This window comes from Schistocerca nitens, chromosome 4 (assembly GCF_023898315.1).
Source record: "Schistocerca nitens isolate TAMUIC-IGC-003100 chromosome 4, iqSchNite1.1, whole genome shotgun sequence".
NCBI classification, from domain to species: Eukaryota; Metazoa; Arthropoda; class Insecta; order Orthoptera; family Acrididae; genus Schistocerca; species Schistocerca nitens.
The window spans coordinates 360,950,651-360,967,641 of NC_064617.1; the positions used below are offsets into that span (position 1 = coordinate 360,950,651).

General features: G+C 36.6%; 1 protein-coding gene across 1 annotated transcript in view; it reads right to left on the minus strand.

Annotated features, from left to right (window-relative positions):
- Positions 1–16,991, minus strand: part of LOC126251917 (aminopeptidase N-like) — a 196,821-nt gene that overhangs the window by 60,194 nt on the left and 119,636 nt on the right. Inside the window, exon 14 of the mRNA XM_049952649.1 lies at positions 7,462–7,626. Coding sequence (XP_049808606.1) covers positions 7,462–7,626 — 165 coding nt within the window. The remainder of the gene's footprint in view (positions 1–7,461; positions 7,627–16,991) is intronic.

Sequence of the window (16,991 nt, forward strand, 5' to 3'; positions counted from 1 at the left end):
ATACAAATATCTGTTTGTAAGAGTTTGTATGGATGTTAAATGCAATACCCACACAGATAGATCAGGTGGTAGACCTTGGTTCAGTGGTAGAATGCTGGGAAAATGCAATGTGTTTACAAAGGAAGTTATTTACAAACATTCAAGCAGCCCTTTCTAGAAACTTGGTCATATGTATGAGGCCCTTACCAAAGAGAACTAAAAGGGGATATTGAATCTGTATGCAGATTGGCAGCACAAATGGACTCAGGTTTCTTTGAGGCACAAAAGAATATTACTCAGATGCTGTAAGACCTGAACTGACAGACACTTCAAAGTAGATGCCAACTATCTCATGAAAGCCTACTTACAAAGTTTCAAGAAGAGTAGGCTATTAAGTAAGGATTTAGAAACATATTACATCTTCCTACCTATCTCTCCCAAAGGATTAGATTAATTACACCACACACAGAGACATTTAAGCAGTCATTCTTCCTACACTCCATACACAAATGGAATCAGAAAAATACAGGGGGGACATACCCTACACCATGCACTTCACATTGACTTGTAGAGTACAGATATTGATGTAGACATGGACAAGTACTCCCAATGGGACATCTGCAGCACATTTCTCAAAATCAGTTGTACAGTATCTCAGTGAAACCTATCCTGGTGGTTTGATCAACCATAACAATCCAGAATGAATTTTCACTCTGCAACAGAGTGTGTGCTGATTTGAAACTGCCTGGGAAATTAAATCTGTGTGCCAAACAGGGACTCAAGTCTGTAAACTTTGTCCGTGAAGGCAAAGGTTCCAGGTTTGAGCCCCTTTTATTACATTTCCTTGAAGGTTGTCTGACATTTCTCCACCACTGGAGCAGGTTAAACAACAGTCTAGAAACAAGGGAAGAGTAGCTTACACTTTTGAAATGGACATGCTTGCAGTAAAGATAAAAATTGAGTCTCAATCAGCAAAACAACATCTGCACGCGTAAACAACAAATCCTACTGAATGAAGTGAAGGATTTTTTCAACATTATTAGTAAAAGAATTTGATGATAAAACATGACAAGTGACTGTCTAATAATTTACTGATTTAAGCACAATTATTGTTCTTGATAGTTTTAAAGAAGTTGTCTCAGAAACCACTGAAAATAGAACATATATTTACACAATGTTTTCCATACAGAATGGTTAATGGTTAAGTCACTTTCCTCTCAAAACACTCATTATTTCTTGGCAACTTGTGTGTAGCTGGACTATTAATATTTGATATATTGTGTTGTACTGTTCCCTATCAGGTTTTGCCTGGGCCAGAGGAATTAATCATGAGATTTATGGCAAGAAGGAAAAGTCATTTGAAGACAAGTTACAGACCACATTTTCCATCCAGGGCCATTATCAAGGATTTTTTTAAGCATTTAAAAGTCAGGATATAGTTTCAAAAATATGTTGGTCATTTATCACTCTTCAGATTGACACAGAAATAATATTCCTTCTAGTGACCAGCATACCAAGTGATAGAATATAACAGTTACAAGGTGTAACAATTTTTATTTGTAAAATTTTGTTGACGAGATTGAAAGGAGTGCAGAAAGTAAAGAAGCAAGCTCTACCACAGCTCATAGACTGCTACAGGAAGAAAAGTAGTGTGGAGGGGGCAGGCTGCATCTCCTGGACACAGAGTAGCCTCTATTCTGCCACTTCCTGTTTGGTGCCAAGAATTCATCCTCATTGTGGATAGTGAGCTTCCTTTTTCATGAAGTTGGCATAGGTAGTACACACAAAAGACCACAAATTGCTTCATCACTCACTCTAAAACATGGAGCCTGAACACGGCACAATTAAATGAAATATGGTATTAAACAACAATGGCTACTACAATGATTTTGCACATGTTATTGTTTCATTTCTAAAATTAGCAGTGACACAACTTATTAGCGGCCTAAAGTTTCTCACCTTATAGATTCTTACTGAAGCAGAACAAGCAGGTGAAAAAATACTGGGAGATTTCCACAGTTAAGAAAAGCCTAACATATTGTAAAGCATGTGAAAGCAATTGTAATAACAACATTGCTACATCTGTCCCACAGAAACCAGAGCCAAAAGCTACAATTGAATTGTAAAATATGAAAAGTTTCCTTCAGGAAACTTGTCAATTATGTTCAGGTAATGAATATGATTTGGTGGTGTTGGCATTAGATTCATCTGTTCTGTCAGTGTACATAATTTTTAGACTGCAGAATGGGATAACAAATTCAGCAATTGGAAATGAAACAAAGAACACAACAGTCGAGAATAGCAATTATTATTAACTGTGTGTGTATGATGCATTATCTAATAACAAACAATCCTTAATAACAGTCTGCTTACGTAACATAAATCAGATGGATAGATTAATACTCACCAAATAGAAGAGACGGTGAGTCACAGACAGGCACAATGAAAAGACTGTTATATGCTCAGGCTTTTGGCCAAAAGATCTTCTTTCAAAGTGGTAAAGATACTCATGTTTATAAAAGCAAAACTTACACATACATAACCCCTGCCTCTAGCTACTGTGGCCAGACTGTGAGCTGCAACTGCATCCAATGGGAGCAGCAGTCTGTTGTGGGTGGTGGGGAGAGGGAGGGATAGGAGGGCAGGAGGGGGGGGGGGGAGAGCTGCTTGTGGAAGTGTGCAGGGACACAATAGGGATGATAGGTGCAGTTGGGAGGTTTGGGGGAAGGAGGGGGGAAGGGAAAATGATAGATGTAGAGAAATCAAGAAAGATTAATGGATGCATTGGTGAAACTGACGGCTCTGTAGTTCTGAGTTAGAGAAGGGAAGGGGATGGTAGGGTTACAGAAACATAGGATATATTGCAGGGAGGGTTACCACATGTGCATTTCAGAAAAGCTGATGGTGTTGGGAAGGATCAGATGGCATAGGCTGTGAAGCTGTCATTGAAGTAAAGCACAATATGTTCAGCAGCATGTTCAGCAACTGGGTGGTCCAGCTGGTTTTTGGCCAAAGTTTGTCAGTGGTCATTCATGTGGACAGACAGCACCTAAGTTCTCATGCCCATACAGAAAGCAGCACAGTGGTTACAGCTTGTTTGTAGATTACACGACTGCTTTCACAGATAGCTCTGTCCTTAGTGAGTTAGGAGATGCCTGTGACTGGACTGGAATAATTAGTGGTGAGGGGATAAATAGGACAGGTCTTGCAGCTATGTCTATTTCTAGGGATATGAACCATAAGGCACGGTGTTGGGAGCAGGGGTGGGATAGGGACTGACAAGGATATTGAATAGGTATGGCGGGTGACAGTATACCACTGTGTGAGGGGTGGGAAGGATAGTGGGCAGGGTGTTTCTCATTTCAGGGCATCGCAAGAGTTATTTGAAACACTGGTTGAGAATGTGATCCAGTTGCTCCGGTCATGGGTGATACTAAGTCATGAAGGAGTGCTGTTTTGTGGCCAGATGGTGGGTATTTGGGAGGCAGTAGGTGACTGGAGATACAACATATGGGACATCTGTTTCTGTACAAGGTAGGGAGAGTGATGTTGGTCTGTGAAAGGCTCAGTGAACCCTTGTTTATGCAGTAATACTGTGAAATATGCTACACTGTTTTACACAATTACATGATTCATCTATCTGAGCACCTCTAGTTTCCCACTCTGCCCGTATAATGATTGGTTCATGACAAGTTTGTCAGTGGTCATTCATGTGGACAGACAGCACCTAAGTTCTCATGCACAGTCTGTTTATCCATGGAGCTGGCTTGGTTAACAGATTCTAACTAAGTAATCCAAATGAAACATAACTGATTCATTATCATCAAACAAGAGAAGAAAATAGAACATAGACTTAAAATTATCAAAAATTCAATGCAAAAATTAAAATTCATAAATTGTCAAACAAGTTTGTTCTAATGGAATTAACAGGCAGAACAAGTATAAAAGGTAAAGACAAAATTCTGGAAGCTGAGAAAATGCTCAGGCTTTGAATTCAAATATAATTTGTTGACATCATGACATTATTGCTCAGATGCAAACAATGTTGAAACTATGATATGATAATTAAATAAGAGTGAAAAATTCTCTTGTTGACCAAAACATAGTGTGCTCTCAAGCTAAGCTGATTTTTGAGATACTGAAAGAAGAAAATGGGGAGGCAGACAAAGATGAAGTGTTTAAAGTTAATAAAGGTTGATTTAGCCAATTCAGAGATCATTGTAATTGGTGTAGCATCCCAGAAAGTGGAGAAGCAGCAAATGGTCTACCAGAGAAATTCAAGGCAGTGAAAGAATCATGTGGTTGTACCAGCCAAACCATGTTCAGTGTAGATGAAGCTGGTCTGTTCTGGAAGAGGATGTCTAAAAGAACTTTTTTGTGCTTGAAGAGAGAACCTTTCCCGGCTTTAAAGTGGGTAAAGATTGACTGACAGTGAAGGCCGGTGCAAATGCATCAGGTAATTGTAAATTAAAATTTATCACTCAGGAAATCCAAGAGCTTTAAAAATATATTTAAAGCTGGGTTGCCTGTGATCTGGAAGTTGAATGACAAAGGTTGGGTGGCAGTTTTCCTTTTTGAGGACTGATTTGACCATTTCTTCATAGCTGAAGTTGAACATTATTGCCAATTAATACAAATCCCATTTAAATTAATTCTATTAATTGAGGACACACTGTGTCATCCTCCTGTTACTCCAATTATTTATGACCCATGTGTGAAAGTTGTATTTTTGCCACTCAATACAATGAGCCTGCTTTAATGAACGGACTAGGGAATCAACAATACGAGAGAAGGGAAACTAAGAGACAAAACAGTGAGCTCTCTGCAAAAGATTTTCAGAAGCTATTCAGTGTTTTAGATTCCTTGAGAATCATTGCATAATCATGCAATGAAATTTCACATAAAAACTTTGTCCATTTTTTTACCACTGAAACCCTGATTAGAATGATATGTGATTGAAGAAGTATATTATCTTGCCAGATAATTAAATTTAGAGGGAGATGGGGATGACATTCAAGAACTGTTGGTTTCACAAAATTGGGAACTGACAATCAATGAGCTTATAGAAATGCATGAGCAAGAGCAAAACATTGAGCAATCTGGTTCTTTAGACCCAGTTCAGTTAGAAGATCAAAGATGGTTGCAAAATTGACACAAGGTCTCAGTTCAATTGAAAATGGTCTACAAATTATAAAAAAATCAACTCCAATGAAATGTAGATTTCTGCTAAAAATGGGGAATGATTTATTAGTGTGCTTTGAGGAAATTTTACATGAGAAGAAGAAAAATTATTTGTTAGATGACGTTGTTACATTTTATGAAGTCTTCTATGTCACAATAATTTCAGTTTACATTATTGCAGTGCATAATACTGTACAGATAAATAATTTGTTTTTGCTGACCATTGTAATAAATTTGATTTACATCGTTATTGCTCTGTCCCATCTATTGTCTAAATGCGGTGTATTACTGTATTTATAGATGGACTGCTTGTCTCTGCAGATATGACAACCATGGGTGGCTAGTCTCTATGGAACGGACTTCTTGGTATGGAATGGGAGGCAGATGTTGAAGTGCAGGTATTGCTGGTGTCTGGTAGGTTTGATATGGAGTGAGGTACTGATGTAGTCACCCTTGAGAATGGGGGGTCAGGATTGAGGAAGGTAGCATGTTAGGTTAAGAAGGATAAATTGAAGTGAATGGGGGAGAAAGTGTTGAGTTTCTGGGGGAATATACATGGGGTGTTCTCATCCTTGGTCCAGATCAGTCTGACCTCAGCAGACACAGGCAGTGGTCATGTGTGTGTGTGTGTGTGTGTGTGTGTGTGTGTGTGTGTGTGTGTGTGTGTGTGTGTGGACTTGTATTATTGTAATTACACTTAAAATATCTGTGGATAAACATGGATCACTATGTTCACAGTAAGATGAAATTCAGAACAGGACTTCAGTTATTCAATTACCACATTTGGTTTTATTTTACTTTGCCTCAGAGAAGGGAACTGAGATTATTTTCTGTAATTTAATTAAAACAGCCATAATAACTCCTGACCTATTGCAAAAAATTAAATGGAAAAGCTTTTGACAGTGGAATAAAAGTCATAATGTGACACAATTCATTACAGGAAACTTAATTAATTTCAAATGAAAATGAACCTTCTAGAGGTTTTAGGTTATGAAGTCATCATAAGTATTAGTGAAGGGTATGCAATGAATTATACGTTATTATACCCCTGAGACTGGCCATAGATGAAGTTGTTAGAGCAGAGGTCACAACACCAGTAATTTACCTCTGATCCTCTGCTTGAAGTAGGTAGCTAATACATATAATACATAATACTCCCTAATATTAAATGTGATAGTCACACAAAAATGCAATGAATTAGCCATTAGAATTTACACTGAATCAACTGAAGGTTCTTGGTGAAACATTATAAATTAACTAAATTAGTAATGTACTTGAAAATGGGCTTGTAACCCGAAACCCAGGTTGAGAAGTAACCGTAGTAAAATTTGTGAAGCAAGGCAAAAAACATTATTTGTTTAGTTATCCATTAGCCTTTGTTATATTGATTAAATAATTCTTTCGGTAATGAATGACTGTTGACTAACTATGGCATATGTATCGTATTATACTAATAAAATGAATTCCGCCATTCCTGAAACAAATTCAGTTTATGGAGAGAGTGAGTTTAGTTTCATGATTTGTACTACTATATCCACTGTGATTCACAAGAAAATACATTGCAGTGTGCAAGGAATTAATACAAGAGGTTTGTGTTTTTGGACGTTGAGTTCCTGGGAAATGTAGCACTTGAGCTGTTGGATAAGAATGAAAGAGGGTACTGACTCTTACTGTGGTTGGGTAATCATCTTGACATTTGCCTGAAAAGATTCAGGGAAATCATAAGAAACTTAAGATGGTGGGAGGGAAATTTTGAACTTCAAAATGCTGGTATCAACCATCAAATTGACTTAGCAAAATAACAAAAAATCTAATTAAAGGTGGTAAGATTGCTATTTCGAATTCAGAAGTACCATGATTTCAGTGTATACATTTCAGCCCATAATGATATCTGATTTAGCATACTATTGCTTTCTGCTGGTGTCTGGATGTTTTCTGCTACAATGGCACAAATGTAAAAAGAAAGAAGTATTCATTCAAGTAAAGTGAGCATTAAAAATATTGTTTAAAGAAGTTGACTGCACTTCTCTCCAAGGCCTCTTTAAAGATTTGGAATTCTTACTCTCACTTTTCAGTGCATTTACTTTCTGATGGTACTTGTTGCTGGTAATAAATATCAATTTTAAATAAGATGCAGTTTAGGTAACCATGACACAAAACACAGAATCAGTCTGTATGTACACTTGTCTGTTCTATATTTTGGTGGGAAGGTGTTCCAGTGAACCCACCTCTGAACAAATTACCTGACAATCAAGTTAAGATCAAAGATCCTTATCACTTAGATGAGACTGGCTTCCTCACCTGATAGATGTACTATTATATTGGCATGAGAATGCACTTGAAATTTCATTCATCTCAGAGATGACATTGGTGTTTTGGTACTGCTCCTGCAGGAAGTTGTATGCCTCATCACCACCCTGGCGCACACCTTCACAGTACACAACACTTTTCATGTCCGGGTCAACCCTGAAAAAACAGCAATGTTGTTCATAACAGATGCACTCAAGTGAGTCACAGTATTAGTACATTAGTAGCTTACTCATTCACTAATGCATACAAAATTACAAACGGAAAAAGTGACTGACAAAGTAGATGAGATCATAAGCTGTGAAAAACAGCAGACTGGACTAGAATGAGGATGGAAAATAGTAGGAATAAAATGCAGCTACCAGCAAGCATTTCATGTGCAGCTCCATTTTATGTGTACTATCAGCCAATTTCCGAATCCATATCTAGCACACCTTACTTATTTTGATGAAAATAAAATAAAAACGAATTTCATAAACAAAAATAAATGTAAACATCAGTAAAACTATATTTTAACCACAAATAAAATTAATTTAAAAAATTCAGAAAATGAAAATTTTAACTGAATATGAAAATAAATGAAAACCAGTAAATTAAAATTTTTTAAGTCAATCAAAAAGCCTGCACATGAAAAACAATTAAAATTTCTGGAGAACAAATATTAACATTTTTCATTTTTGTTTTTTAATTTTCTATTATTTTAATATTTCTAATAAATGTTTTCCTTATAAATAATAACAAATAAAAACATGACTAATAAAACTGACAAAAATATTTTTAAGAAACTAAGGGAGAAAAATTTTAATGTAATATTTGTGTTTTAAACCATCTTCAAATACAGAATATTTGAGAAGTAAAACACAAAAAGAGGCTTTTGATTATATGAAAGAATATGGTCATGAATTTATTTTTACTTATAAAGAAAATATTACAGCTATTCAGGAAAAAACAGAAAAGTCAAATTCTCTCCTTTTCATTACTATAAAAACATTTTTGGATCATCTATTATTACATCTTAACTGTGATTATTATGATTTACTCAAAACATATAGTGATTCCAGAACGAGATTTTCACTCTGCAGCAGAGTGTGTGCTGATGTGAAAGTTCCAGGCAGATTAAAACTATGTGCCAGACTGAGATTCGAACTCAGTAGAGCACTTGCCCAAAAGGCAAAGGTCCCAATTCGAGTTTCGGTCTGGCACACAGTTTTAATCTATCAGGAAGTTTCATATCAGCGCACACTCCACTGCAGAGTGAAAATATCATTCTGGAAACATCCCCTAGGCTGTGGCTAGGCCATGTCTCTGCAGTATCCTTTCTTTCAGGAGTGCTAGTGTTGCAAGGTTTGTTGGAGAGCTTCTGTAAAGTTTGGAAGGTAGGAGACGAGGTACTGGCAGAAGTAAAGCTGTGAGAACAGGGCGTTAGTCATGCTTGGGTAGCTCAGTTGGTAGAGCACTTGCCCACGAAAGGCATAGGTCCCAAGTTTGAGTCTCAGTCTGCCACACAGTTTTAATCTGCCAGAAAGTTTCATATAGTGATTATTGTAATTTGCCAAATATAATAAAACGTTATATAGTAGTTTATGTATTATTCTTTGAAGTTTTTAGAAAAATAAATATAAAAATTTAAGATAATTTTTAAAAATTTTATTTTTTTATTTTTAATGTTTAACGCTGATGTTTTTTAATGTTTGTGCTTTGTTTAATTTTCTTTTGACCGTTTGTTAACCTTCATTTGATCCTCGTTAAACTTTGTTTTTCTCCAAGATGTCCTTTGATGAACTCTATGAACAGCTGCGTGTAGTAGAAAGTAAATAGATATTTGTCCTTCCTACAACAATTTTTCTATGGCAGTGTGAGAAACATTTAAATCTAATCCCTCTGGTAGAATTTCTATAACATTGACGCAAAAATACAGATTTAACTGTTATTTTTACTTCAAGTTCTAGTGCTGCAGATGTTATTCTTAGATGAGCTGATAAAAATAATGCTGGTGTCGAAATAAAAGACACATTACCAGTTGAAGCTAAAATTGTTTTTGAAAATGTAGAAGTTAGAGTAGCTCTTGTTAAATATTATCCTGATTATGAACTAGAATGAGCACAACAAAGATTTAAATATATATTTTATTTTTAGAAGTATAAAAATTAAAGAATTTTTTTTTTAATCTTCTCTTTATATTCTGTATTGAATATCATAAGTTACACTCCTTTTACCATAAGAAACTATACAAACTGAAGTATCACTTGGGTTTTTATCATTAAAATAGCGTCTAATTTCATATTCTTTTGTATTCCTGTTGAGTTGCCCTGGACTTGTTATTTGGCAAGCAAATTAATTGTAGATTTTTACTCTAGAATTAGAATTTATCCATCTTATGCAGTCACTTCCGGTGTTGTTGTTGTTAACTATTAATAACTTCTTCTTTATATGGTCTTTGCATACAAAAATTATAATTATTTGTTAAACAGTCATTCAATTTTTCTAATCTAAATGGAGGCTGAAAATGAAGTGTGCTAAAAACTAAAATGTGTACCACAAATAAAAAATATTCGATACCAGAATTTCTTGGAAATAAAACAAAATCACCAAAAAGAACATTTAAATAATAATAATTTTATTACAAATTTAGCAGATATTATCTACACAAAAGTAGAAAATGTATCAGAAAAATGGTAACAAGTTACAGAATCATTTTGTGACAGTATTATGAGCGTAAAAATAACAAATTTTTATAGACTCTGAAGGAGAACAGGAAATTGAAAATTTCTTGTAAACAAAGAAGGTTGTGGAATTTTATTTAGTTTATTAATTTTAATTAGTTCCTTAAGACTTAGATTTTCTAAATTTCATTTGGCTATACATGACATGAAAGTAAAAATTTCTATTTTCTTTCGCTAATTTAGGAGCAAGTGCTCCTTTAATCTTTTGTCTCGACAGTTTAAAAAACTTAATGTATTTGGCGAATTACAATAATCCCAAATTTTTAGTAAATCATAATTATCTTAATAAAGATGTAATAATAAAGATTACGATTTTCATGATAATTCACAAATTTTTTATAGTCAAAAGACAGAGAATTTGTTTCTTCTATTTCTTCCCAAATATCTATAACACTTTCTTTATAAGTAAAAATAGATTCATAACCATATTATTTCATATAATAGTACCTTCATTACGTTTTTTTACTCTTCAAATATTCTATATTAAAGATGGTTTAAAATAATTTTTATTAATATTACCTTTAATTTTTTCTCTTTTGGTTTATTAAAAATGCTTTTATCAAATTTAAATTTGTCCCACACAGCAGTCATGTATTTATTTATCATAATTTCTGAAATAAAACATTAATTTAAAAAATATAATAATAAAAAGTATAAATAAAAATAAAGATTAGTAAAAAATTATCAGAAAAAATAATAATGTTAAAATTTATTCTCAAAAAACTTTAATTCTTTTTGTGTGCAGGGATTTTGATTCAGTTAAAAATTTTTAATTAATTGATTTTCATTTATTTTCTTATTCACCCAAAATTTATGATTTTTCTGATTTTTAAGCTATTTTTATATTTGGTGAAAATTGTACTTTTATTGTTCTTTTTATTTATTTTTATTTACGAAATTCGTTTTTTTTCTTTTTTTATTGAATTGAATATGAGATGCTGGATGTTGATTTGGATTTCAGCTGATAGCAGATATAAAATGGGGCTGCACACAAAATGTGTGTTGGTAGCCCCATTTTATATCAACTAAAATTGATGATGGCCTTCCCAAATCAATTCCCCTTGTTTCCATTAAAAGCAGTTTAGAGAAACTGTATACAATTTAGATTTGGATGACCCAACAGACTTTTAAACCGTGCTGTCCTTGAGTATGAGTCAGTGCGCTTACCACTATGCAAAGTTTCTGAAAAGGATCTGTGGTGAAGATGATAAACTGCTATCAGCATTCATGATTCTGGGGTAGCAGTTATGTCACTTATTCTTATGTCACTGTATATTGGAGCATTCCTATGACTTGATCAATTAGATTGTAATGCATATTTTCTAAACCTATATTGCTGGAGCTTCATAGTACTAAGCAACTAATCTGGATTTTTTATGTACATTAACTGCAATGTAGGGGAATGTTGAGGCATACATTTAGGTCGAATATCCTGTCACTTTGTGGGTGAATATGCTATTGTCCAGACTATCCTTGGGATACACTTTCCAATCGGAATTTAAATTTTTGTTCCTATTCACTTCTGATCTGACACCATTCATAAGTGAGACTAGTTCTTGGAAATTTCCATGGACTACATTAACTTTTCTTTCTCCAAGCTGTCATGGTGAATGCGATATCCTATAATGAATGAGGCTGATATTTATCTCTCTGCGTAATAAGAACATAATTTATCAGACATTTGGATAGGTTTCTCTACCTTAATACATCCACATGTACACGTCACATGTACTCCTCTACCCTTGTAGTCATTTCCAATGACTGTGCGAGATGGCACTGTGGTTAGCACACTGGACTCGTATTTGGGAGGATAATGGTTCAAACCCACGTCTGGCTATCCTAATTTAGGTTTCCCTATTTCCCTAAATGGCTTCAGGCAAATGCTGGGGTGGTTCCTTTGAAAGAGCACAGTCGACTTCCTTCCCCATCCTCCCCTAATCCGTTGGGACAGTTGACCTCAATGTTTGGTGCCCTTCCCCAAATCAATCAACTGATCATTCTTACATGTAGCTTGCACCTACTTATTATGCAGGGTCCTACAAATCCCAACCCCACAGTGTAGATTGAGGAATCCTTATTGAGAACCATCACAGTATTGTATGAGCCTCTGAATCAGATCCTCCACATGGCTCCAAATCAAAGAAACGAGATTGGTTCTGGGCACAATGCAGTGAAATGTTAACTCAGATTCCACCTCATGTGTGTGGCTAACTGTCTTGATCACTTTGGTCAGCCGCAATGTAGCTTCCAAAGACAATCTCTGAACCCAGGCAGCAGGTGTCGAACCTGCTGATATAAGCAATGGTTTGCAGCCAGCTACACCCAGTGCCCTTAGTAGTTGGTGGCAGAGTATCCTTTACATTGTGGATGAGAAACCCCAGTAAGCATACTGACTGGACACTAACCTTACATCCCTACCTCCTTGCTATTTCCTTAAGACACTCAGTTACCAGTCTATTATTGAAACTTCCAAAGAACAACAAACCCACTTGTCACTCCTATTCCCGAAAGATGAGGAGTACCATGCTGACTAAGATGTACCCTCAGCAATCAGCAAGATCTCAAACATGTTTTTAAGGACTAAGGAGATCAGTCAGTATTCACTTTCACCTTCCGACCAGAGATTTGCGATCCTGTAAGTGATCGTCGTTGCACTATCTGATAACTATAAATCGTGCCACGTCAGAAACATCTAAAGGTGCTGCAACAGTATTGCTCCTACCTTTGCCGTATGTGCCTCATTCCATTGCAGTATGAGGCATCTACCTACATCCTGTCGACTGTGCCCAACACAACTTCCAATTGTTTCTGAGCAGTGGAAAATTCGCCCTAAATCCATACATAATAGGCGTTTTCAATATTATATAGAACAATGAATGTACTATTAATCCAAGCACTTGCTAGAAGCAGTCTACGTACTGCTACTAAGCTCCTCCTAACATTCACCTCACTAAGCCTTGTTTACACGATGACATTGGGTTGCGCCACTCAAAAATGGTTCAAATGGCACTGAGCACTATGGAACTTAACATCTATGGTCATCAGTCCCCTAGAACTTAGAACTACTTAAACCTAACTAATGTAAGGATATCACACACATCCATGCCCGAGGCAGGATTCGAACCTGCGACCATAGCAGTCGCGCGGAGTTGCACGCAAATGGTTTCATATTTGACTGTGGACATTGCGAACCCAGTATACACATCAGTTTCATCGTTTTGTGGGTTCCTGAGTCGTATCTGAAATGAAAGTTTTGGCAGCTGCACGTCACAACGAGTTGTGATGGAGTTAAATCTTGTTGCGTGGAATCGCTGCATAAGAAAAAAATAAGAAACGTCTTTCGATTCGTGACTGGATATAGAAAAGACGTCAGCTCGGTTGCTGAGCATCCTTGCTGAAATGATTTATAATAGGAGACCCAAGAAGTTCTTTTAATTATCTTAGAATGTCACCAGAACTGTTCACGTTTCTTCCAAATAGTTAATTATGCGATAAGGAATAAAGGTACTGTATTGCGTGAAGCACTGTCGCAACAACTGAAATTACATATCATATTGCATGCATTACAATCGAGAACACTCGGCATGCTATAAGATACGGTTTTAGTTGGTGATGACGCTATTTCATTAACACCAACAATTATTAACATTGACTGTAATAATTATTAACATTATCAACAATACATAATTCGAAGCAGGCCGCATTACGAAGAGAATTGTTTGCAAACTACTCTCTTGAAGACAGATCTCTACAGTGGCAATATTTCAAAATTCTACCACATGTGAATGGGGAGCACTGCAGCGACGTTTTAAATAGATGAATATCGAATAAAGAATGCAGCTTCTTGAATTTGTAAAGTCTTCCCTCCTGTCAACAATATTCCTTAACAAAAAATTGGCCAGCTCGAACGATGGGATTTTAGTCTTGTAGACGAGAGCATTTCCACAGCAATAATTACACTTGCTTTTATATATATATATTTTTTTCAGCTGTATATGATCTCCTAACTCAATAAATTTTGCCCTGCAGCTCAGCTATTGTCAAACCATCTATGTTAATGATCGAAACATGACGGTCTCAGTGGCAGCAATATGTTGCTTATTTTTGTAATTAGCATCACTGAAATCCCACAAACACCAATGCAAAGCATAGATATCCAAAAATCGAACATTATTCTCCGTTCCACACTTCATATTTCAGTTTATCTACGCGCTACGAACACACATAACCTCAAAATTCATGTAACTAGTGTCGCCAGAGTTCGAACACACCGAAAGTGTTTAGTTTCACCATCGAGTTGCGCAAACGCGCGGCGAGCATGCGCAGTGGCCGGTAGGGCAGTTGCCTGCAACCTAGTGTCGTCGTGTAAACTAGGCTTAAAGCTATACAAACGCTCGCAGAATAAATAATCATCTACCAGTAAACCTCGTCCTCACAACAGAAGGCAAACATCTTGTGGCATCTGATTGCAGATGCGTAACCAAACTAGTCAAATGATGCCTTCCAAAAAGAGAAACACTGGGCGTTAACTACTTGTTGGTGATGAGTTTGTAAGGAATTGAGCGTCTTCAAAATGGGACCATCGTCCTAGAGAATTCTACGGAATATTCCCTAGAAGCTACAGCTGCTCCTATCGTCTTTTGCTCTTCCAATCATGGATGCAAAGTGTTTCATGTAGAAACATTCAGATGTTCATTCGACGGATAAAGCGTGAAGTGCAACTTATAGGAGAACCTTACCCGTTGCCAGTCAGAACACATCAAGTATCGATGCTCTCGAGCAAATTCAAGTTTCTTTCGTCGATGTATCATCATTAGTGAAGCTGCAAGCAACATTAATTTCTTTTGCAGCCTCCTACCCATGAAGGTTCGCTGAACTGTTCTGTAACAAATGTGTAATTAATCCTTCAGTTTTTCGCGGCGAATAAATTATTCGAAAATGTCTCTGATAAACGATCGGTTCGTTGTTGCCGTTAATCCGAGAACATGTTGTACTCAGTAGTCCGACTGAGTCTTGCTTTATGTAGAGGACGCAATGTTCCACTATATTTGTAGCATTTTCGTTGGCCTCACTCCATGTATTCAGCGTTCAAAACGGGACTCGGAAGTCACCTGTTAAAGTGACAGCTGGTCGCAACGGCCTACTAGTCATAAGTCAACATGTGGCTTTGAGCACAGAGCGGGTTATCAGAAACTCTATCGTTCCCAAAGTGATGAGAAAATTTCTCTCCCTGGCAGTGTATGAATGGTTTCAAACAAAAAAATGCACTCACATTTCGAGGTAGTACTACGGCCAGCGTCCACTGTTCTTCCATTGAGAAGATTCTACCTTTTAAGCGCAGAAACACCTGGAAAGTCTGCGAAATACCCATCTAACCTCTATATTCGATAAAAACTTTTTTCAGCCACAAATTTCTTTCAGTGTAGGTGCTCGTGGAAGTCTGAAGCAGTCAAATCGTTTTTGCAGAGCGAACATTACAAAAATACACACTACAGATCCCTCTTGTTTTTTATTATGTTTAGAGCTTTGGAAGACTTACAGTCAAATAAGGCAGAAGGCAAAGATAACATTCCATCGGAATTTCTAAAGTCATTGGGGAATTTGCAGTCAAATGACTATTCAAGTTGGCGTTTAGGACATATTAGAGGGGAAACTCACCATCAGACTTCCGAAAAATTAGCATCCACGCAATCCTGAAGGTAGAAAGGGCATATAATTGCAAGAAGTGGCGCACAATCAGCTTAGCGTTACATGCATTAAAGTAGTTGACAAGAATAATGCATCTTGCTTCCTTTATCATCACATCAGAATTGCCTCTCTGATGCCTGTACCAACCCTAAAGCGAAAATGATCGTCATCAAACAGCTTCTCGATTTTCTTTGCCATTCTTCAGTACATTATTTTTGTCAACTACTTTGATGCATGTAACGCTAAGCTGATTGTGCGACACTTCTCGCAATTATATGCCCTTTCTACCTTCAGGATTGGTGGATGCTACTTTTTCGGAAATCTGATGGTGAGTTTCCCTTCTAATATGTCCTAAACACCAACGTAAATAGTCATTTGACTGCAACTGCCCCAATGATTTAAGAATTTTTTTTGCCTTCTCCCTTATTTGACTGCGTCCACTGTTAAACGCAGATTCATTCAGCATTAATGGAAACACGGCCGTTTAATCCTGCATTCTACGAATTTCCACTTTTCCCTGCGTCTGCTAAGATGTGACAGAATATCGAGTCATGGCAACACACTACTGAAGTTAGTTACTGAAAGTTATGTCCTAGGAATATTGCTGAAAAAGCTATGTAAAGTAGGGCTGTCATGTGAAAAGTGCTAGATTATATCTTTCAAAAACTTTCTACGCTCCTAGTGCATACAACAGTTGGAAAAAATATGGCAACGCCGCAATAAATGCATACTCAACTGTAAATGCAGATACTAGCCAAACCCGAGGGCTGCGCTGTTGTATTTGACCATCAACGGCATCACACTGCAAGTTTCAGCCATGGTCAGAACAGTGTTCTGTGTACTTGTGTATGCATTATGACGCAGCTACACGAATTCGAAAGTAGGCAAACTGTTGGTGCTCGTATCGTGGATGCATCCCTAACCAAGGTAGCCGAGATGTTTGTTCTTTCATGAGGCACTGTGTTGAAGATTTATACCACATACAGGGAAAGCAGGAAAATATGATCCATTTAGTCACAATGCAGACGAAAGACCCTCCAGGTTAGCCGAGAGCACTAATGCGATGCTTCCTGTACTCGGGTAGGCACGCCGGCCCCGGATCGAATCCGTCCG